The sequence below is a fragment of the Molothrus aeneus genome, chromosome 2 (assembly GCF_037042795.1).
Source record: "Molothrus aeneus isolate 106 chromosome 2, BPBGC_Maene_1.0, whole genome shotgun sequence".
Lineage (NCBI taxonomy): Eukaryota > Metazoa > Chordata > Aves > Passeriformes > Icteridae > Molothrus > Molothrus aeneus.
The window spans coordinates 83,753,593-83,776,363 of record NC_089647.1 but is presented as its reverse complement, the minus strand read 5'-3'; the positions used below and the strand labels follow the sequence as shown (position 1 = coordinate 83,776,363).

Genomic DNA, 22,771 nt, shown 5'->3' with positions numbered 1-22,771 from the left:
AATGCAGCCCTGTATACAGAGGGGAAACCAACTCAAGACCAGCAAGTGGCCACCCCATTATGACTCCTGCAGAGGCAAAATATCCTAATGGCTAGCAAACACCAGTACAGAGTTACTAAGAATATAAATCCAAAAGCCATTTGTCAGCACTAGAATGAAGCTGAAAAAGAATAATGAAAGAGTATTGTAGAAATTCATGACAGTAGGTGGTAAGCATCCCCACTGTGGTGCAAAACATCCAGGGAAGAAGCAGAAAGCTGAAAACACTCTCCACTGTATAAGGAACATTTTGGGAAAAACTAGATTAATGGGCTGAAATCCTGTAAAGTGCCAACACGGCCAGAAGCCAAAGAAACACTGATCATTTGCTGCTGGGATGGGAACATTAGAAGAATAATACATCTCCCATGGAAAAGAAATAAAGAGAATATAAGAGCTCTAGACACCACTGGGTTGTTGCCATAACTAAAGAAAAGCAATACTGTCAGCAGGGAATATATCTAGAAAAATCAGATTTTGGTTATTACTTTGTACAATAACCCTCACATAACTATTCCAAGCAACTTTTATACCAGTCCTTTTGAGGACTGCAGAAATCAGACATCAGAAGCCATCAAGACAATTAATGTAGGAATAATAGCTAAGATTTTGCCAAGGATGCTGAGGCTCTAGCTCTGTCTTTACAGTCCAGCCTTTCAAGAACTCTGTGATGTCTCTACATTTCACCCCTGCAAGTTGTTAACTCAATGGGGACCACAGGTGTTGAGTAAAACACGGGTGCTAGTACTAGTTGCCCTCCTCACAAAGGTAGAAAAGCACTCAAGAGGTAACAGAGGTTAAGTGTAGTGGTAGAAAAAGATGTGGAAAATGCATTAAAAGGCAAGTAGGTAGAGAAACATCTACTGAAAACAAACCCAGGGCAGACAGCACAACTTGAGAGAAGATGGAAGGCTACACTAAGCATGAAAAATTGCATTGTTTAGTATACCAGGTGTGACTATTTTGTTCTTATCTTTATCCAATGTCTGCCAGGCTCTGGAGCATTTCTTAGGTCAGAAAAGTGCACGTGAGGCAACACAGGAGAAAATTTATCACTGTTCCAGAAAAATGTAAATGGCCAAAGGAAAATAAAAACAGATGTGGTAAATCCTGAGAAGTAGTACAGAAAACAGTAGAAAGAAGAGAAAATAAGTACATCTCATACATGGCCACCCTTATATGTCCTTTTACAGGGTTTTACCTCCATTGCCAACAGCCCTACTCCTACAGCAGGCAGAGGGAAATGAAGACTGGAAGACTGGTTCCCGTTTCCTCATGCACACTTATAATTCAGCTGAATTTTCAAGCAGCCAGGAATACAGTGAGGAGAGAGTTACACAATCCATTTCAACAGGGGCAGGATGCAGAGCTTATATGAGTGTGACTACTACAAAGTGTTCAGTTCTGGGGAGTTTGAGAGTCAGGTACCAAGTGAACCAGAGACAATGGCAGAACCTTTAATTGTGTACCCTTCATTTAATGGTCTGCACCCCAGTTGAGTTCCTTTCTCCTCCCATCACCCGAGATGCTGACCTCTGGGAAGTTGCTCAAAGATGATCTATTCACCCACATTCCTTTTTATGTATTTGAAGTTTGCCCCTTACCTTCTCAAGGGGCCACTGGAAGTAGAGAGAAGAATTGGTCCTTTTCTAGGTCTCCAAAGTTCAAATACAAGAACAACATAAGCAATGTTGGCTGTGAATAGCCAAAGAATGCAGAAAAGCATATTCATTTCTTTATCTAGTGAAATTATATGGCTTCTAACATTCAGGTACAGAGCCAACAACTATGTGGCACAGAGGCTTAGGGCTTTGATGTAAGGTGTAACCAAAGATTTTTCTCCAAATTATTGCACCTGCAAGACATTAGGAAAACTTAGGGCAGCCACCATTCTCTGTTTGATAAAGCCAACAGACATCACAAGTTTTTGGGCCCATAAGAAAATAGAGAAACCTCACACAATGTGAAAAAGGATACAAAAGCTCCAATAATGAAAACTGGGCTGAATATGTGCTTCTGGAAAGTAAACAGTGCCAAGCCCATATAAGAAAATATGAAGTTCTCCGCCAGGAAGTGCAACACCTCAAAGAGCTAGAGAGAAAACCATCACATGTTAAAGGGCAAGTAAAAAAGATGCTGTAAAAACAAAAGTACTTGGACTACTACAGCAATGCACTGTAAAAAAGGTAAAAGACATCCTTGCCTGCTTAGTGCGACTTCTTGATTCAACTGACAAGTTATTGTATGTATAATGTGCCTGGGTAATTCCACAGAATAGGACAGCCACCACACCTGTGAACAGAACCACATGTAAAAATCAGCCTGTTTACTGCCAGCTCACCACACTTTCCCTTCACCAGCTCCATTTAATTCATACATCATTCTTAGCCTTGAGATTTATGACTCTTCTTCTCTTGACTCTTATGATTCAAGTGAGTGAGATACCAGGTTAGGGAGATGGGGCCTGAACCAAATCATTGCCTTTTTTACACAGTGAGCTGCAGCTTCAACATTGAACAGAAGGCAAAAAAAACCCAACAACAGAAATTTAGGCACAAACATATTTCTCATTGAAAAGCTTTAGTGAGAAAGTGGAAAAATAGCTGCTGAGATGGACTTCTGTGCTTAAATCCAAGCAACTCACCAGTAAATCCACATGCTTCTGCGAGCAAGAAAGTGCTCCAGGACATCAAGAAGAAGAGAGCCGTTTCCAGCAGGGGGAAGCAGTGCAACTTGGTAAACTTTGTCACGTTAAGTCACTTGTTAAGGGATCAAAAGGAAATCCTTTGGCTTCTCTGTTCCCAGTACTTCTGAAAAACACTTTTATGTACTAACAGCCCATGCTTGCTGGAAAACAAAACACTTTTGATGCTGAAAAATGCAAATTCCAACACATCAAGGCAAACTTCAGACTCAACTTGCAACAATCAGTTTTGGTTATTTTTGTTGCACATCCATAGCATAAAGTGTGGCTCCACGTCTTAGAAGTAATATTATCTTATTCCATGGTTCCCTTTGAAGAGCTAGCAAGGAAGGGACATAGACCTGCTGTTCCTTTTAGAGTGTGTGTGCCTTGGCTTTTCAGGGGATTGGTGGGGGAATGATGTTTAGTTCACCCTGCCAACCTCAATTATGAGTCCCACTCCCACCTCCAAATAAAGCATAAAATGCATTCAAAAGCATTTAATTTACAGAGCTGTTCTTGACTACAGCAACCCTAAGATCAACAAGAATTTTTCTTCTCAGATTTGTTAATAAGTCTTTTCCAGCAAGCGTGGCTACTTCAGTACTTTTAGGGCAAAACAATTGCTGCCTACAAAATGTATTCCCTCTCCTTGTGCTGATGTGTTTTAGAGAAAAGGCCAACTCAGAGCAGCTCAGTCTTTCAAAGGAAAGAAAAAACAAGTTCATCTTGCAGAGGGGAGCAAAACCTGAGGAACATCAAAGAACATCCTGAATTAGCAATTCATACAGTTACTGAAGAAGCAGAACAGACTTTAGTAGTATTAAATTTAGCTCTTCACACATAGGTTGTTCACCTATTTATAGAATCCTTTCTGTGTTGGTTTTTTTCCTGAGCACTACTCTGGCAGCAGGTACACACTGAACTGCACGCTGTATCTGAGGTGCAAACAGCTATGCACAGCTCATATGAAGGCAATCAGAGCCAACTCTCCACTCACACCTACTTCCTGCTGACATTCTCTGCTAACTTGGAGTAGAGCAAACATATACTCCAGCTACACCTTCAGCCATGACCTTGCTTTGTCAGAAGTTTGCTCTCAAAACAAAGCCCAGAGCATCATTAAAAAACACAAATTAACCTCCATGTTGGCATTACACCAAATATAAAACACAGCATACTTCTTAAACAGCTGTTAATTCTGCACAGAAACCACATCTAAAACTTCTGAGCTCAGCTGAATTCCTCCCCACCACTTCCCCCAAACAGATCTATTTTCTTAGATCATGCTTCTGAAGCAGCAACATCCACCATAACCAAAATTGGAACCCATTTCCCCACAGAGTACTCAGATAATCCCAGTGCCTGGCTCAAGGGACATTCATAGATGCCTAAGGAAACTGGATAGCAACAGTCACTCCATGGGAGAGGAAAAGGTTAAACCTTGCTCCCCCAAAGTTAGGCAAGGGGCCTTGTCAGAACCAGTTCCTTATTTCCAGTCTTTTCTGGCAGTTTTATGACTCAAACTGTTTAACTTGCTGTTATTGTCAGTAACCACACCAAAATATTTCATTAAATCTGAAACGAAAACCTGTGCTCATCCTTTTGGAGGAAGCTCAAGGCGAGAGAAAGGCAAGAAAAGAAAAATATTTTATTATTTCATATAATTGATCAAACTGAAATGTTAGCTGAAACTAAATTATTCTTTATTTTTCTTAATTATTTTCTTTACTTGGTAGACATGGCCTTGTATTCCACATCTTTTCAAGCAGTCAGATGCTGCAATTTAGTAAAAATATAGAATGTGGTACTATAACTATTTTAAAAAAACAGAGACAGCTTGCTGAAAGCCAGAATAAGTCCTTGTATATCATCTGCATAATTTGGAAACTGAGCATTCTATGTATTCTCAAAGGACAGTGCATGACTCCCTTACTCAGAGAGGTACGGGTATAGGTACTTCACGCTATAGAAATATTAAATTAATACTTAATTTATGGGTTTTAATCAGCTATGAATAGTAAAATGCAATTTTTTTTGCTTATACATCATTACATGACATTAAGGATGTTTCCAAAAGAAAATAGTTGTATAATTAAACAACCTAAGAAAAAGAACAACACAAAACTGAAACAGAACAAAAATAAAAATATCCCCACCACACACACAAAATGCCACCACAGAGGCTTTGTTCTATACAGCCTCACATCACCTTCCTGAGCACAATCATTAGAAAAAGCAAGGACTGGCTGCTGCTTCAGAAGCATAATTTTACAAAGTGGATCTGAAGGCATTTCAGCCAAAACCCACAACGACTGCATTTCAGCAGTGAGAGCTATGCATGGCTGGTAGCCTAAAAGCCAGAGGAGGAATCGTGGTTCTTGGTCACACAGATTGCAGATCAGTGGAACTGAGACCGAGCATTAAAGCATCAACAGCACTTCTTCCCCATTATACGTAAAGGGTTTCCATCATGCAGACATGTCAGGAAAATCTGTACAGTGTGTATGTAAGATACAGTTCAGACAGTACAGCTTCAGAGTCACAGGTTCATGACCATTGTGCAGAACATCACATTTTACCCCTTTCAAGTCAGTGTTCAGAAGCCTGGGCACATCAGAGCAGCCTGGGATATGTACAGATACGGCTGTACTAGCCTGTCAGAAAGCAGAGACTTCATTTTGTTCCTGAAGAAGCATCATGACTCCTGGACTAGGTCAGGCTGAAGGTCTACTGCCTGAGCCTAAAACAAGACCCACACAAATTGCTTGCTAAGCACCTCAGAGATCTAAACAAACAACAGCAACAAGCATCAAGAGAATGGAATAGATTATGCAAGGCACATCATGTTATTGAGTAAAACTCTCACAGAGATAAAATCTTATCCAGGATGTATGACATCAGATTTCTGGCAAAAAGTTTAAATACAGGACTCAAAGAATGCTGTGGGGGTCAGAAATAGCTGAGAGATTTTGCTGAAGACAGAATCAAATACCAATTATCATAGGAGATGTTTTTCAAGGCTAATAATAAACACTAGATTTTATAACTCCATAAAAAGAAACTGGACATTGTTAGGACATGCCTTGGTTTGCTGCAGCAACATCACTAAAACTTCTACTATGGCCTCAGTTTTATTGGAAAGGGTTGGTTTCTGTGGGTACCTATAATGTCTTTCTATAGAAAAGAAGTCAAATGAATACTCATCATGTCTTCACACTTTGAATTAAACAAGCTATAGTCAATTCTGCTATAATGGGAAACAAGAAAGCCCTGATAATATCCACATGTGCCATCTCAGCTGGAATACCAAATATGAAAAAGGATATCAGAGCTGTCACAACCCCTGTCACTGCTCCCATCATGAAAGAACCACTGAATATTCCCAGGAAAACACCAACAGACTTGAAAAATGCTGCAGCATCAAAAGCATGGGTATTTTCACCTGTTGGCTGGTAGGCAACTATAGATCTAGAAAGAGAGAACACAATGGCAAGTTAGAAGTGGCATCAGGAAAGATTTTTTTCTCTAGCAGCACTACCTGAGCTACAGGGAGACAATCCCATGCTGAAGGCATATGTGTCATTCTGTGTATGCATTAGGGGCCTTGGAAAATGTTTGCAATGGTTATCAATCCAGTTAAAGGCAATCCATTTAAGCTTAAAATAATGTTTCTCAGAAAAAGCATTTATTTTAGACAAATGCCAAAAGCAATTTAGTGATTTCAGAGTAGAAAATCCCATAGTTACTTACGAGGATAATACAATGGCAACAGCATCATTCAACACGCTCTCTCCAAACAGAAGGGCATAGAGATCCACATCAGCATGCAGCTCATTAAATATTGCCAGCACGGTAACTACAGACAGAAAAGTGGAAAACAACACTGCAACGACTGCATGAGCTGTGGAACAGACTTTCCAGTTTGGCTAAGCAAGAAAACCCAGGAACTGAAGTAACAGCATCAAAACTAAAATGGGAAACCATAGTCATGTTTTCCTACAAGTAAGCAATTCCTCCATCAGTTTTGGGGCAGCTCCATTAAGGGGTGGCTCTTTTGTCCCCCTATCTACACAGTGTTCATAGCAAGGCCCCCATGAGCAAGGGGCATGGGGCAGACAAAGTCCTTCTACGCAAGCCCTGATATTATTTTAGAACATATTCCATATAAATCAGTAAGCAAAATGTTGCACAGCTCTTCCTGCTTTTAAAAGCTGTATGAATTGTTGACACAAGTTTATCATTTCAGCCACTGTAAAACAGCACAAATAATCCTAAGTGTTCCCCTAAGTATCCATTATGCCACAGGTGTGAATTTCCACATAATTTAAAAAGGACAAGAGTGCTAAATATTTTTAATCATTCTTTCAAGAAAATTCTGAGATGAAAGACCATGATCTTGAAGATGTTCCCATATACACACTTCAAAAATCACTTGGTGATTTTTTGCATAAATTGTATGCAGCCACCAGCTGTTCAGAGCTCAGCTCAATCACAGGAGCTACTTCCCATTTTCACACTAATCACCTCAAATAAACTGCTTTAAATGTCAAGCTGCATATTCAGCACTCCCCAGCCTGGCCCCTGACCTTTGCCAGCCCTACAAACTGATCTGACAAGTGGAGACTTCAATGTGAGCCTGCTTGACTCTGAAGGATGTCTAGATTATTTGGGCAAAAGCTGAAATTACGTGGCCAGAGAAGCATTCTTCTGCCTTCACTTCTAAAACATGAAGTCTATTTGAAAGAGGAACAGGAAATCCCCCACCTAAAGAAGCTAAAAGGTTCAAGTACTGCTCTTAAACTGCCCAGTCCCAAGCAATGTAGCTGAAGAAGGAAGTCCTGCTATCCAGAAAAAGCAATAATTTCATCTATTTGCCATCCTAAACTTGATACACACTTAACAAGAAGCCATTTAACAAAAAACATTTAAGTATTTGAACAGGAGGGCTAGGCTTTACTCCAAATATACCATGATGTCATGCCAGTTCAGTCACAAATCAGCAGAGAACAGCTTTCAAAATGCTCAGAATTTGCATGTATTTCAGAGAAGAGGTTCAGAGATACTAATATGAGGTAACTGAAAATAGAGTCCTGTTAATATGCAGCTGAAAATCCTAACAATAAGGTTATTTTGGAAAAATGTTCATCAAGGTACCTGGATCAGTGGCAGATATTATCGCTCCAAAGAGGAGGCAGTCTGTGTAATAGAATTTATCAGACAGCTGACCCACCAACTTCATTAGCTTCACAACCCCATACATGAGATTCCTGAAGAGAAAGAAGATGAAACATTCCAAGTCAATCTGGTGCATTTCAGGCAAACCAAGGGAAAACACAAGCAACAGTATTTCAGACAGGCTTGTTCATGCTACAGCTCAGTGTAGCAGAAAGCTCTCAAAGTGAACTTTCTTTTTATCCCTATGAAGTAAATCAAGAAATATATGATCCAGAAGACATAATATAAAACCACTAAGTAAAGTCTGAAATCTTCACACAATTACCACAGAGCCTACATGTTTCTTCCATTTCCCACCAAGTTTTCTCTGCTCAAAATTCCCTTCAGTATTATTTCTCCCAACACAATACATAAGCCAAAAGCTCTGAGGTAAGAACAATCTATAATAATAGACTACTTCTCTAGTGAAATTCGTAGAGACACAAGTCAAGATCACAAATACAATTCAGGATTTCTGTTATTCAGAATATCCATATACAAGACAGAGTAATATGAGCAGGATAAGAGATTGTAGGCAAGCAAACCAACGTGACCAGCTATCTTAAATTAAATGTGTCTGTATATACATACATAAAATATATATATGCAGGCAAAGACAGAGAGTGTGCTTTATCAGCTTAAGCTTTAGTGTAGAGAGAAACTGATATCAGAGTTCACTTACCCAATAATAAAACAAGACACTGCTGTTCCTAAAAAGGCATAAGCCAAAATGGACCCCAAATTCCTGAAAAAGTGTCTCTGCACAAGAAAAAGAGGTTTGTATACTTACTTTAGCAAAGTTATATTGCCCATTCAGAACCATGTAGCACACTACTTCACTTGTATCAATACACAGAAGCACATGTCTATTTCAGAGAAACATTTCAATTACTGCTAAGTAAATTCAATCTAACTTCAATAAATTGAATAAACCAGATCTGTGCCATGCATTAGACCCTACATGAAGCTTACTGACAGAAGGCTTATTGACAGAAACCAGCACCAATTCATGGTGTCTTCAAGCAAGATCAGAATCTGAACCCTTCTGCCATTAAGGGTCTGGCACATCTCCTCTGGGATTCAGGGTTAGGTCAGCCTCTCAGCATAGTTTACTGCATTTTGGGCATTTGAGAAGGACCAAACCAATTCATAACAGAACATCATTTACTTTAAATGAAACTGACATGAATGTCTGGCTAAGTTCAAAGGAAAACAAATCAGCAAAATTAAGTAAGTTTTAATACATTTATACTCAAAAATATATGTATTTTCTCTTAAAACAATATGACCTAACCATCTCTAGAGGAAATTAGATTTTTCTTACTGTAAGTAAATGCCTGAAAGGAGACTACAATCCTGAACAAATCAGCAATCTCTCATTAAAAAAAAGGATCTCTTCTCCTCAGAAGTTATTGCACTTACTTTCTTCAGGCTATAACCAGCATGAAAAATAATAGGAGGCAATAGAATGTTGAAGAAAACTTCTGGGTCAAATGTTACCTAAAAAATAAAATATAAAATTTCAATTAGAAAGAGACATATACAAATTGTTAGGGCTTTTTCCTCATTAATTTGCTGACAACCACTATTTTTGGTTGATGAAATAGATAAGCTGACCTTCTAAAACATTGTCCATCTCTATTTGTACATGGCAGCAAAAAGCTACAACTCCTGTTCATAAATAGCATCTAGAAAAAACAAGCATTACATTGGTTACTTGTGATCTGGCAGCAGTCCCAAACACAGTCCCCTATTTAGATTAAAAATTTCTAGTAGAAATGATGCTGGAGAAGATTTCTCCTGTTGTGATACCTGATATTGGTATAGCTGCAGATGAAATGCTATTTTAGCTTACTTTTTTTGTGCATATTTAGCCACTGAATAGTTATTGTAAGCCAATCAAGTCAGATACAAGACTGGTTTTCAGCAATTTGGATCATACACCTCTTCCATGTATTTCAGTAGGAGTGCCAGATATCCATGAAGGACTAGACTACACTAAAAATAAAAATCAACAGTTAAAATGCAATCAGAAGACCTTCACAGTTATGGGACTAACTAGGCTCTCTTCACCTACTGCCTAAGCACAGGTTAGAAGACACACACTACAACTGTGCCCTCCCAGGGTAGGAGTCATTTCAGCTAACTTGAGATACCCACAGCAGACAGATACACATAGACAGCTAACCTCTCTTCATAATCTGCAGAAAGAAGTACTTTTAGATCCCAGTCCTATGCTTCAAAGTCTAGCTTTGATACAAACAAAAGCTGATTAATTCCTGACATTGAATAAAAAGGCAAATAACACATCTGAATAACTGCTAATAGGTGAATTTTACTTCTAACACCAGACCACCTCATTTGGTTGTTTATAGGGTGGAAGCAGTAACTATTTCCTGACAATAAACAGATTTTAAAACCCTAGGGAAAAAAGACCAAAACAACAAGGAACAATCACTTCTCATTAAGAAATTAAAATTTTCCTTACTTTCCATTTATACAAGGCAGCACAAGGCTTTTATTTTCAGTTCAGCTGGTCTCTGTAAATTCTGCATATGTTAGAAACATACATTAAGTCTTCAAACCAAGGCCTTTAGGAAAGCACCACATACATGTAACAGAGCACAGGTTCTCCAGCAGTGATATAATACAGAAGGTGCTTTTGAATTAAGCATTAAAGTGCTGTTACTATCAGGAATACTGACACTTGACACTGCCTGAGGTGCAAAGAGGATGGAGGAGGGAGGGAAGCATAGATGAAGGAGGAACTTAGCCAAGCATGTGAAATGGTACAGCCTCACCTTTCTCAACATGTCATTTTGCTCCACGTTGTGGATCTTGCCAGGGCTAATTTCCCCTTTGAGCGTGTACTCGAAGAACTTGCCGCTGACATTGACCAGCAGGGTGGTGAAGGGCCTGTCCTCCTGGGAGCAGCTGAATGGTTTGTCATGGCCACTGGTGGAGGGGGTCCCATATCTCAGGATCACCCCAACTATGAGTCCTGGAAGAGAGGTAAAAATCCATGAGACTGCTTTGATACTCCTGCACTATACAAGTTTCAAACATCATCCAAGGGATCGTGCATGAACTTTACAAGCATATGGGCATCATAAACACGTTGAAGTCAATTCTTACTATCAGTTTCCTGCAGGGGAAGAGAGGCCCTGAGCACATCAAAACTACCAGTGAATCTGAAGTATCTGGTACCTGGCTGAAGTGACAAACAAACAGCTCCATTTCAGTTTTTGTCCTCCTCACCCTCATTCACACCTTGAAAGTGTAAACCCCCAGTCACATGAGAGGCTGAACTTTAGGACACATCAAATACATTTCACCTGCCTTAGGACAGAACCAAGCGAACACTATTGCCAGAAAGCAATGACTGCTGGAAACACATGACCATAACTGATCTGGAATAGTGATGTTTGCCATATTATTTGATGCTGCAGCAAGAACACAGGTTTTAGTCTTAAAATTCTAGGCAAGTAAACAATGCCTGCTGCACAATCTTCTGTGTACTCCACAAACTTTAAAACTAAGACAGATGACATGCACAAAGAAGTCACTATATGTGATTTGCAAGCATTTTTCACATTTCATATAAACAAAAATAAAATAAGGTGTAAATGAGCAATCATAAGAGATCTGGGATTCAGGAAGATAGGACAAATCACTTAGGCAGCAGAGAAAATCCAACCAGAAAATCCTACCAATAACAAATGCTTCAGACTCAGTGACAAAAATAATTCCTAACTTAATGCCAAGGGTCTGGAGAAGAACAAAGTTCCAACTGAGCACCATTCCTGTTACAATGTGATAAGAAAAGAAAATCTGCAGAGAGAACATATAAGAACAGTGAAAGTGGTTTTGTTCTGGTAAGTAAACAAATTGATACCCACTTACTGAAGGCTCCCTGTTGCCTTAGGATGATCTGCAATTTAATCCAGGCAACTGCAAGATGAAGATGGATGTTTGGTGCTTTTGTTGATGAGTAGTTAGTGTTGGGTTTGCTCCCTGTGACCCTCCCTCTGCATCCATAGCTTCCCCAGAGAGTAAATGAAGCTGACAGGTAATAACCAAAAAATAAATGAGGTAAAACAAACAAAAAATCTACCACACATAACAAAAACCCCAAATAGACGTATTGTCATGACATAGTGCAAAGAGTAACCAAGCTGCACCCCAAAAAGCCAACCAAAGAAACACATCTCATTCTCCCGAAGTCCATAGTAACAAAACTGTTTTAATGCAAGAAGATACAGCAGGTAGCAGCTGTGACACTAGTGGGAGGCATATCTCCAGCCTTCCTTCTCTAAGAACAGAGCAGCAACATGATCATTCCAAAGTAACCAGAATATTAAGAGACATTTTATTTAGAAAAGGGAAGTACATACTCAGAGAGAACACAGGAAGAGATCTCCTAAACAAGATAAATCTACTTACTGAAATTTCAATGCTAATTTAAATACAGATTTACAGGAGCATCTCCTAACACCACCAGAGCATTTTGCAGCTATGTATGATGAGGCAGAAACACAGCTCTGCACAAAGTGAGTTTACAGCCAGTCACCTCCAAGCCACTTGCACTACCATTTATGGCTACAGACCCCTTCACCAACCCAGCCAAGCAAGCAGCCTAAGCTTTCTGCTGCTCTCACCCTACTCACAGCTAGGAAGGGCTACACTCACAGAAGACATCAGGAAGACTGACTGTGGTAAAAATCAATCTAACCAGCATCAGCCAGAAATCCTGTAGTAAATCAGAATGTAAAAAGAAAACTGTACAGATGAGCTTATACATAGCTGTGGCATAAAGCCAATTCAATATTGCTACTCAGCTGAGAATAGAGAGGGGGACACTTCTTAGAGTAGCTTCTTAGGGTCAGAGACTGTCCTTACTGAATGCATTGCAAAAGCAGATGAGAAACCCCATTACTATTGCATTAGGAAGAGAAACCTGAGAGCAGGAGGTGATTGCACTATGTGACTATAACCCACTTGGCTATAACCCACTTGTACATTCTCCTCCATAATGAGATATACCAGTTATATGACAATTATATTCATAACTAGTACTTCTCATTTGAAGTGAAACATTCTATCCCATATCCTCACTCTCCCATGGCCCAGCAGCACAGCTACAGGGACTTTTCATTCACCTCCTATTGATAAAACAGCAAAATGGGTGAGGTTTTTATACTGAGCACCATGCAGTTTAGGAGCACGTGGTCTCTGCTGTCAGGGTGCTGTCTTGCAGCAGGATGCACCTGGACCTTTGCTGAGGCAAAAGGCTGTCAGAAGCAGTCAAGTGGGTAAAGCCACCCACAGCTCAGTCATTAAAGGAAACATATGAAAACAAAGGGGGCCCTAGGAAGACACACAAATTCCACAGCCAGTTTCATTAGCAAAATACTAGACATTTGTTAGCTCAAAAGATGAATTAGAAGAATGGAAAGCTCCCTGACTTTACAAATTTACAGGCATACTACTATATACATAATGTAGTCCCAAACCAACAGGTTTTGAATATTGAAGTGAAACATTAAAGCACACATTTGACAAAAATCGTTAGTTCTTTTCTTAAAACTATTTGAAATCTTTGCAGAAAACTATTTGGAAGAATTTTCTGGTTTCCAATGAGCATTGCATCTTTTACACACTAAAAAGTTACTGGACTTGTTATGTGATTTCTACATCACATCTCACTTGATAATACAACATTAACAAAGTTCAGAGAGTTCAATCAGCTCTCCAAGATCACAAAAAACTAAAACCCCAAATGCTTTTCAGGCAGAAGAAACAGCCTGATTTATAGCCTCAGGAAGGATGCCCTCCTAAGCTGTCTGCCATTAGGTGTTATACAGAGACCAGAGTATCCTCCATAATTCTCTCTGGATGCTTGATTTCAACCATTCCTGAAACATCAGAGTTGCAGCTGAAGGACAAAAGCAGAATAGAGAGAGAGATACCCAGAATTTTTCAATGGACAAGCCTAGACTAAATCTTACTGTTAACATAAGCATAAATTCAGTATGGCTCTGTTGTTTATTTGGAAGCAAGGAATGGCTGCTGGAACCTAGGAACAGATACAGAAGAATCAGTACATAAACTCTATGTCACTCCTACCCAAGGGGTTACTGCTGAAGAGCTTATGGAGAACCTGGAACAAAAGCAAATATTTTTCTGACTGCTTAAGAACACTCTACCTCTTCTAAAAGAGAACCTCTAGGCCAAATAAATCCAGCACTGCCTTTTATTGCAAGACTGCAACAAGACAGAAAAAGCTATAAATGGGTACAAATACTTCAAAATTTGAGAAGGGCCTTACTTTCAAAGTTTTGGGTTGTGGTAGCTATTGCAAGGGCAAGTTTACAACATTGCTCAAAGACTCTTATGAAGTATTACCTCAAAAACTAATACCTAATAACCTGTATGCATGATTTGGATTCTCACTTTTAATAGAGAGCATTTGTACCAGCAGCTTGCCTATACAATGCTGATCATGCAGGTTGTACACAAAGAACATCTTACTAAAAGTGAAGCATTAAATCCTGGGAATATTTTGTCCCTTCTGAAACAAATCACTATTGATAATGAAAAATACTAGATTTCAGACATAGTCATAGAATCATTTAGGTTGGAAAACACCTAAGATCATAGAGTCCAACTGTTAACCTGGCAGTGCCAAGTCCACCACAAAACCATGTTCCTAAGTGCCACACCTACACAACTTTTAAACACCTCCAGGATGGTTACTCATCCACCTTCCCGGGTAATTCCAATCCTTGACTGCCCTTTCAGTGAAAAAATAATTCTAATATCCAATCTAAACCTCCTTTGATGCAAATGGATTGGTCAACACCAATCTAACAATAGACCATTTAAAATGTCATCTTTACTTTTGGTTTTGTTTGAGTACAGAAGTCAATGAAGCGAGAACATGGATTCAGACAGACACACATAACCACGAGTGCCTTTATCTGCTAAGAGCTGTGGACTGTGTGATTTCCAGCCCAGTTCTCTGCTGAAGCTGCCCTGAGGTTTCAGGGAGAGCCAGCTGGCAGCTGACTGCAGGAACCAGAGGCATTCACACTTCACATCACACAGTTTGATCAGTGAATTCAACTTGATCTGAGGATCAGTGGAGTGGATCAATCCATGAGCTCAAACCTGTCTAGATACAGTTTCTTTCACACATTTCTGGTAAAGAGCTAGGTGCTGAAAGCTGAGGGTCCTTCCCCTCCAACCTTCAAACTGAGGGAGACTTGGTAGAGATTTTTCTGCTGTTTGCAGCTACTCTCTGAGGAGACAGAGAAGAGAGGGACAGAATCTTCTGGAAAACGCACAGTGATTGAGAATAAAGGCTACAATCTTGTTGCAATGCAGGTGAAAAAAATTAGGCAAGACTTGTTTTTTGAAACAATGAAGTGGCTAAGCACCAGAACAGGCTGTCACAAAGGCTGCATCATCTCCTTCCTTGCATATAGCCAAATCTCACTTGAGTATGGCCATGAGCAACTCAAGCTGAGGGGGCCTGCTGTGAGCAAAGGGCTGGACAAGACTCCCTCCTAAGGTCTTTTCCATGAATGTTTGGACCCCTCAGACAGACACCTCATACTGCAAACATTTCTTTAAAATCACCTTAATTGCTTTCTGGATCAGGTCTTGGGGCTATCTGTTGCTTTGGAGCTGGATTTTTATTTTGCTTAAATGACAGGCTGATCTCCTAACTCAGTAAGTCAGAGCAAAAGAAATAGCAATGAGTCTCACCACAATAGCCAAAGAGATCCAGCAGGCCAGGAGGGGGCTGCCTTTACTGCCCCAGTCCACCCTCACCTGCCACCTGTCTTGGGCCTCAACTGAGCCTATCAAAAGCAGCCAAAAGGGGTGACCAGGAGATATTCAGCTAATTCCACATAAATACAGGAAAGCAAGTACTGTGATACATCACATAAAGCACTTGTTACTAGTACTTCTCTTGGGTTTTTTTGGTTTTGATTTTTTTTTCAATACAATAGTAGTATCTTTTGGAAGTGACACTACAGAAAACCACTGACAGGTTTGTGAAGCTGGGCAACACTGTCAGTGGTGAGAGCCAGTCTTGGCTTGGCAGAGTTTGTCATCCCTTAGTGCAGCCCACACAGAGGCAGAATAGCAAATTTTACATACCTGAACACCAATTTCTTCAGTGATAGAGAACAAAATACTGTTAGTTTTTGAAAATACAAAGAATGTGGGGAGGAAAAAAGGATTTCTTATGTTCAGAAGTCTAGATTTTTCTTCCCTATATCCAAACTGAACTTTCTACCAGCTTGAAGGCAAAGAAACAAAGCTGAAAAAAACTTGGCAAGAAGGACAAAAGAAAGTCCCGTATGTATTTTCAAGGTGAAACACTAATAATAATACACAGTGTTTAACACATAGATCCCTTTTCTTCTGCATGTTTACGTGCATCAAGACATTACACTTGGAAAGTTTTACTTTAAATAGCCTAAACAAATAAAGTATTTTTCCTATTACAGTCATCCTTTGAACATCACAATCCACACCTTCAAATTTCACAGTGATTTCTGACGAAGTTTCAACACTTGTACAAAATAATTCAAGCATTTTTTTGATCCAGAACTGAGCCAGTAACACTGCATATTTAAAAAAAAATCAGATCAGATATTACATACCATCTCCAGAAGCACTAGCAACTCACTCTCTATACCTATATTGGCTTGCCATTGATTGTACTACCCTGCATGGGAGGGCAGAGGAACACCACTATACAACCCCTTCAAGAAGGGTTAAGCCAGTGTCTGCAGAACCCCAGGCCTCTGAAAACACCTGTATTTTCCATATACTCAGCACTGGTGAGGCCACACTTTGAGTGCTGTGTCAAGTTGTGGGCACCTCACTTCAAGAAGAACATTGAGGGGCTGGAGCAAGGCCAGAGAAGGGCAGTGGAGCTGGTGAAGGCTCTGGAGCACAAATCCTGTGAGGAGCAGCTCAGGGAGCTGGGATTGCTAACCTGGAAGAAAGGAGGGTCAGGGTGACCTTATTACTCCCTAGAACCCCCTGAAAGAAGGCTGTAGCCAGGTGGGGTCGGCCTCTTCTCCCAGGTAACCAGCAATAGGACAAGAGGAAATGGCCTAAAGCTGTGCCAGGAAAGGTTGAAGCTGGACATTAGGAGGAATTTCTTCACAGAAAGGCTGATTAGACATTGGAACAGACTGCCCAGGGAGCTGGTGGAGTCACCATCCCTGGAGGTGTTTAAGAAACAGCTGCACGTGCCACCCAGTGCCATGGTCCGTTGACCTGGTTGTGTTAGGTCCCGAATTGGATCTGATCTCAGAGGTCTTTCCCAACCTAATTATGATTCTGTGATTCTGTCTTGCACTCAGCATGGCTAATCATCAACTACTTTCTCAGTGATGCAATGTTGCCTGTGTGGCATTCACCAGCTTGTCACACCGCTGCAGAAGATGCAAGCTTTGAAAAATGGGAAGCAGTTTATGTTCAGCAGTGTGAGCACATAATAAATCCTCACTACATTTCAGTTTAAAAAAATTTAAACCCAGCCTTTTTCAACAGGGAAGGAAGGCAGAGGATGCCAATTCTTGAAGTCTGGAAGAAATTTTGAGGATATCCAAACTCTAAAATTCTGAATAACAAGTTCAAGGTCATGCTTTGTCATCGCCTTGGGGCTATTTTAGATAAGGAAGTTAAAAGACAATAAACAAGCGGGTAGTTCCTCCTTGTAGGCAGACATAGCACTATGCTATCAAGGGCATCTTTGTAATAAGCATTTGATTCACTTTTAAAATAAGCCAAACTAAGCATAGTTTTGAATTAAAATAAACAGATTACACAAAAAAGTTATTGGCACATTGTGCAGAGCCAAATATCAAATTAACTTGCTGGCTTTGTGCTGCCAGACACATGTGCACTGTGCACTTGTGCCTTCTCACAAGACTGTGGTTCCAAAAAACTCACAGGAGTGTGGGGATCTAGTTCTTTTTCATTTTGTGTTATGTTGTATGATTTACATACTTACATGTATAGCAAAATGGTTAAAAAATTTATGACCTACAGGGGCAGGCAGGTATGTTTTATTCTGTAATGCACATTCTTACTGACAGTGGGGTTAAAGAACAGGTTCAAAGTAGAAGATTGATTTAAAACACAACTATCAAGAGATTTAAACAGAAGATTGCTTTGGAATTTCAAAAGTTAGTTTCTGAACAACTATTTAGTTTCACATACAGCTTTACATTTGCACAGGAGAACTATAGCCCCAAAAAAATTACTTTGTTCCAAATAATTTGGAGGGATGAGTATACCCTATTAGCAAGAGGGCAGCCACAGAAAGATGACAATAAATATGTGGCAAAATGACAGCCAGTAAGAAAAAAATGCTGGTTTTAGTCTCCCTTAGAATCTAAAATTCAGAAAAGACCAAAAAATGTTTAGAAGCATTTTAAAAACCCCTAAACCCACAAAACACACAAACCCCAACCCAACAGCATCTGTCAAACAGCCTGAACTGACAGGCAGCCCTGGAAGGAGCTGCTGTCCTGTGGTAATCACATGTGGCCTCTGGTCCAAGAATGGGACTATGAGTCAGGGCTCCTGAGCCAACCCCAGCCTTAGTAATGACTCAGTGAAGGACCTTGGACAAGCTACAGAAGACAATTTAAAGAGAATCTCAACTTAGAAATAAAATACCACAGTTATAAAGGGCACAGGCAATTGTCAGAGATTACAGTCTGCAACGGATTTCAACTCAGGTGTTTTCAAGTTTAGTTACTGCATAATCATTGTTTCATGCAACACAGATTAAAGCATTTAAAGCATTTTCTGTTAAATACTTTATAAATAACATCTTAAAAGCTCCTTTATACTTTTCAAAATTTAAGTTTCCCTCCTTATTTATAAAATCCAAATACTGAAAGCCATACATGTACCAATACCACATATGTTCCTAGAGGTGTGAGCAGCAATGGGCCATCACAAAAACACCAACCTCTGCCTCACTGTGTCTCCCTTTCCTTCCTTCACACAGGAGTGACCCCCTAACAGAGTGCCAACTGCAACTGGTCCCAGTCCCCTGCAGCTGCAGCAGAGCTGAAGCATTTCTTTCAATGCAGACTTCTAGGCCAGATGAGTAAAACCCCAAACACCAAGATTCTTCCCCCCAGGCACATCAGTGACCATGCTGGCAGGCACCAAGAAGAGCAGCAGGACCAGCAGCAGGTTTTATGGTTTATAACAGAAAGCTTTCTATTTAATCCTTGTGCTCTGTTACTGCTTTTTCTTCCATTTGCATGTTAGAACACTCAGCATATCTCAAACAGGAGGCCGCAAGTTCACCAGAATCTGAAAAATAATAATGTCAAGTCTTTTGTTATGAAAAGATTTACAGTAATAGGACCTGGCTCGGGCACTAGCAAGAAATGAGCCTTCCACTTTAAAAAAAAAAAAAAAAGCCCAGAAAATAATTATCCCCCCTCCTAAAGCTTCAGCAGAAGGAGTTATTAATCTGTCATTGCAAGGAGTCAGGCTTCAATCTGTAACCCAATTGAAACTCATTAAGCAGCAACAATCTCTTTCCTGACTCTGTCATTTAATTTTGAAGGCTTGACTTAAGGCAAGGAGGAAGGGAAGGGTCAGGAACTGCATCCCTCTTGCTACAGTTTAGGGTTCAGAGATCCCACAATAGCTACAAGGAGTGTAGATAGGTCTGTTTTTTTACTAGGAACATTTTGACATTGCCTCCTCAGGCCTTTACTCATTTGTAGAAAGTAACAGATATGTGTGGAGGCTTTCATCCTAAAAACCATTTCTGGGAACTTCTGAAAAGGATAGGGGCCAAAACAAAGTCTTAGGAGGAAAAGGACAAAAAGAAATTTGAGCAAGGTGAATGAAATAAAACCTGTACCAGAAAAGTTCTCCTTGAGACAACTGAAAACATTCCAGTACTTCTCTTCCCAAAGATCTTTTTGCACCAAGCCCATTCCAATTACTAACAACACAACCTTCTACATGGAGAGGGGACAAACGTTTCAAGTTGGCTGAATTTTCAGGAAAACAATTTTTTGCTGAGGCAAGCCCCATGTTCTGTAGCTGTGGGCAGACAAGCAACCAGCATTTGTAGATAAAATGGTTTGTGGCTTGCAGAGAAATGTACTGACCCAGAAGACAGAAATAGCAGCAAGATGACAACTCTGGCTTTCTGTGATCGTTATGTCTGACCATAGAAACCTTGTTATTACAGCATCCAAACACACACAGTCCAACAGAAGATCTACCCCATCTCATAAAAGCAACCTGCCCCTTACAGATATGTCCCAAAGCAGACCAAGAAGCCACATGTTTCCTGTTTCTCCTTTCTGGGTGACTGCTCTGAGCACAGGCACTTCATTGACCATGGCCTTCTCACAACTACACCACAACTGTCAATCCCACTGGACAGCTGTTCTAACATCCATTCCACTATATCTGCTTTGAACCAAAAAATGCTGGCAAATCCTCTTCTAGGACCTTATGGACAGTGTCCAGATGAGCAAAGGAATCTACTATTACTTGTTTTCATATGTAGTTCAAAATTGAAGCAGTTTTCTTAGTACCAGCTGCAGAAGTCAGCAAATGACTTCTGCCACAGCCTGCAGTGCATGAACAGTTTCACAGCACTTCTGCCTTCCTGACTGATTCCCATGAACTGAAGAAGAAGAAAGAAGGCACTTTGAGCTGTAACCAAAAAAAAAGCCATCCAAAAGCTCAGCCTGCTTACAAAAAGCACATTGTCCAGAGGTCCCACAGCTGCAATTCCCAGCCTCCTACACAGCTCATTACCACCCTTCTTTCCTCCTAAATTGGCACAAGCTTTACCTTTTTCCAGCTGAGCTCACCCTACAGTTCCTAGCCACTAACTTCTTGCTCTGCTCCCACTACACACTGATGCCTCCTTGCCTGCTCCCAGCAGACCTCAGGTGCTGCTGCAGCCTGGCATTTCTGCCATCCCCATCCCTCACATCTTTTTTAGCCCCAGTGGTACCAACAAGGTGCCTGAGCAATCACCCATTTCATCTCCTCTTTGCATGCCGCAACTCTAACACCAGCATGTCTCATTGGTGGCACAGAAGTGGATGGGAACCTATCATTTCATGTTTCCTCCTAGGCAAAAGGTGCCAGATGAGGGCTAATTAAATCAGATTTACCGGAGATGAAGAGCAGCCAATTGCTGCTACATGGAATAATCTGACCCACTGACATCCAGGGCAGCTACTGACACCACAGGGTTTTGGTGCAAGACCCCGTGGCAGGACAGAAAAAGGTAAGGAATAAAACTCCCTTCCATACGCTGATCCCACCTACATGAGCAGAGCCATCATGCACCCCATGAGCTTCCTCTTAAACAACGCATTTTAAGTGTGTAAACCCTATTTTTTATTTATACTGTCTTTTGGCCATTCATTTTCCCCCCTGTATATTTTCTTGAACAAGCTCAAGAGCAAACATAAGAAACTCTCAGAAATTCTGTTAAGACAGCAGGTTTTCCCACAGTTTCAACACAACAGCTTTCAGCCCTACACTAAAATTGTGGGTTTGGACATTTGCAAAACAATCACTATAAAGCAATTCTTGCATCCCAAGGTAGAGGAGTACCCTCTCAGGAAGATACCAAGCCAGAAGAAGGCTCTTCATTTCACTTTTTTCACACCACGGCACTTTCAGGGCTGTTTCAGATAAGCATCACCAGAATCTCCTCCAAAATTCCCTAATTTTTTTCTCATGACATGATTTATATGAATTCAAAAGTATCCATTTTCATCGATAAAACTGTGTCTAAGCAGTTCAGTTGAAAATTTGCTTAAGTCAACTTGCTCTTTAGATAATTAACTGCACATGATACTTATAAAAACCCATTTATTTAATAAAAACCTAGGAATTTATACATTTGCTACCAGAAGTATGAATAACTCCCCCTTGACATAAAACTAGAGGACAGGGTGGACACACAGCCATGCTCACAATGAAGGACAGACAGCAGCAGGCCATGAAACCAAGCACTGCTGCTCACCATGCACATCCTTGACCCTTTTTGCATACATGAGTTTAAGGAGCCTGCCACATCACTGTTCAGATGAAACCTTCACAGCCTTTTTTTTCCACTTTTCCATTTAGATTTTTCAAGTCAAGTACAGTATCAGCTAATTCTGGCTTCTATTCAATTTCACTTCTCCAAAGACTAAGAAAGCTGCATGACAAACTAATACAAGTTCCAGTGACAGCAACATGTAATATTTTATAATGCATTTTGTCCAGCTTGCAACAGCCATCCCAAACCACAGAAAAAGCACCTCATTTAATAGCAATGCGCCTGCTAGGGCCCTGGTATCAGATAAGTAGTTGAAACTAACAGAAAAAAAACCAACAAAAAACCCCAAAGAACAATGGTATGTATAGATTAAATGTTACTTCACCCTGCCCTAAGTGCTGAGACAATCTATATCCATCAACACTGCTCATGGAAAGAGCTACCTCGGGGAGCATGCAACTGGATTTTTGTTTTTAAAAGTTATGTGCTAGTACTGCTGCTTTTGGACAGCATGGTTAAGAAACAGATGACTAATTAGGGACTTGGAGAAACTCCTCTTGAAACTTCTTTTAAAAGTACTTATTCCAAGATTTTCTACCATGTGAATTTGCAGGTTAAACGGCAGGGTATGGCACTCGTTAATATCCTCACAGCACAAAAGCTTGACCAGTAGCTAACACATAAAGACCTCAGATTTACTCCAGTGGAGGTAAAGGATCTAGGGCAGCTCATTGCTACTCCTATTT

At 40.3% G+C, this 22,771-nt stretch overlaps 1 protein-coding gene across 1 annotated transcript in view; it reads right to left on the bottom strand.

The window, feature by feature from the left end:
- SLC9A7 (solute carrier family 9 member A7) overlaps window positions 1-22,771 on the bottom strand; it is a 69,065-nt gene that overhangs the window by 25,860 nt on the left and 20,434 nt on the right. Inside the window, exons 2-10 of the mRNA XM_066545183.1 lie at window positions 10,741-10,940; window positions 9,362-9,439; window positions 8,622-8,698; window positions 7,880-7,992; window positions 6,476-6,581; window positions 6,052-6,193; window positions 2,684-2,789; window positions 2,243-2,331; window positions 2,017-2,130 (exon numbers count right to left, since the gene is read on the bottom strand). Coding sequence (XP_066401280.1) covers window positions 2,017-2,130; window positions 2,243-2,331; window positions 2,684-2,789; window positions 6,052-6,193; window positions 6,476-6,581; window positions 7,880-7,992; window positions 8,622-8,698; window positions 9,362-9,439; window positions 10,741-10,940 — 1,025 coding nt within the window. The remainder of the gene's footprint in view (window positions 1-2,016; window positions 2,131-2,242; window positions 2,332-2,683; window positions 2,790-6,051; window positions 6,194-6,475; window positions 6,582-7,879; window positions 7,993-8,621; window positions 8,699-9,361; window positions 9,440-10,740; window positions 10,941-22,771) is intronic.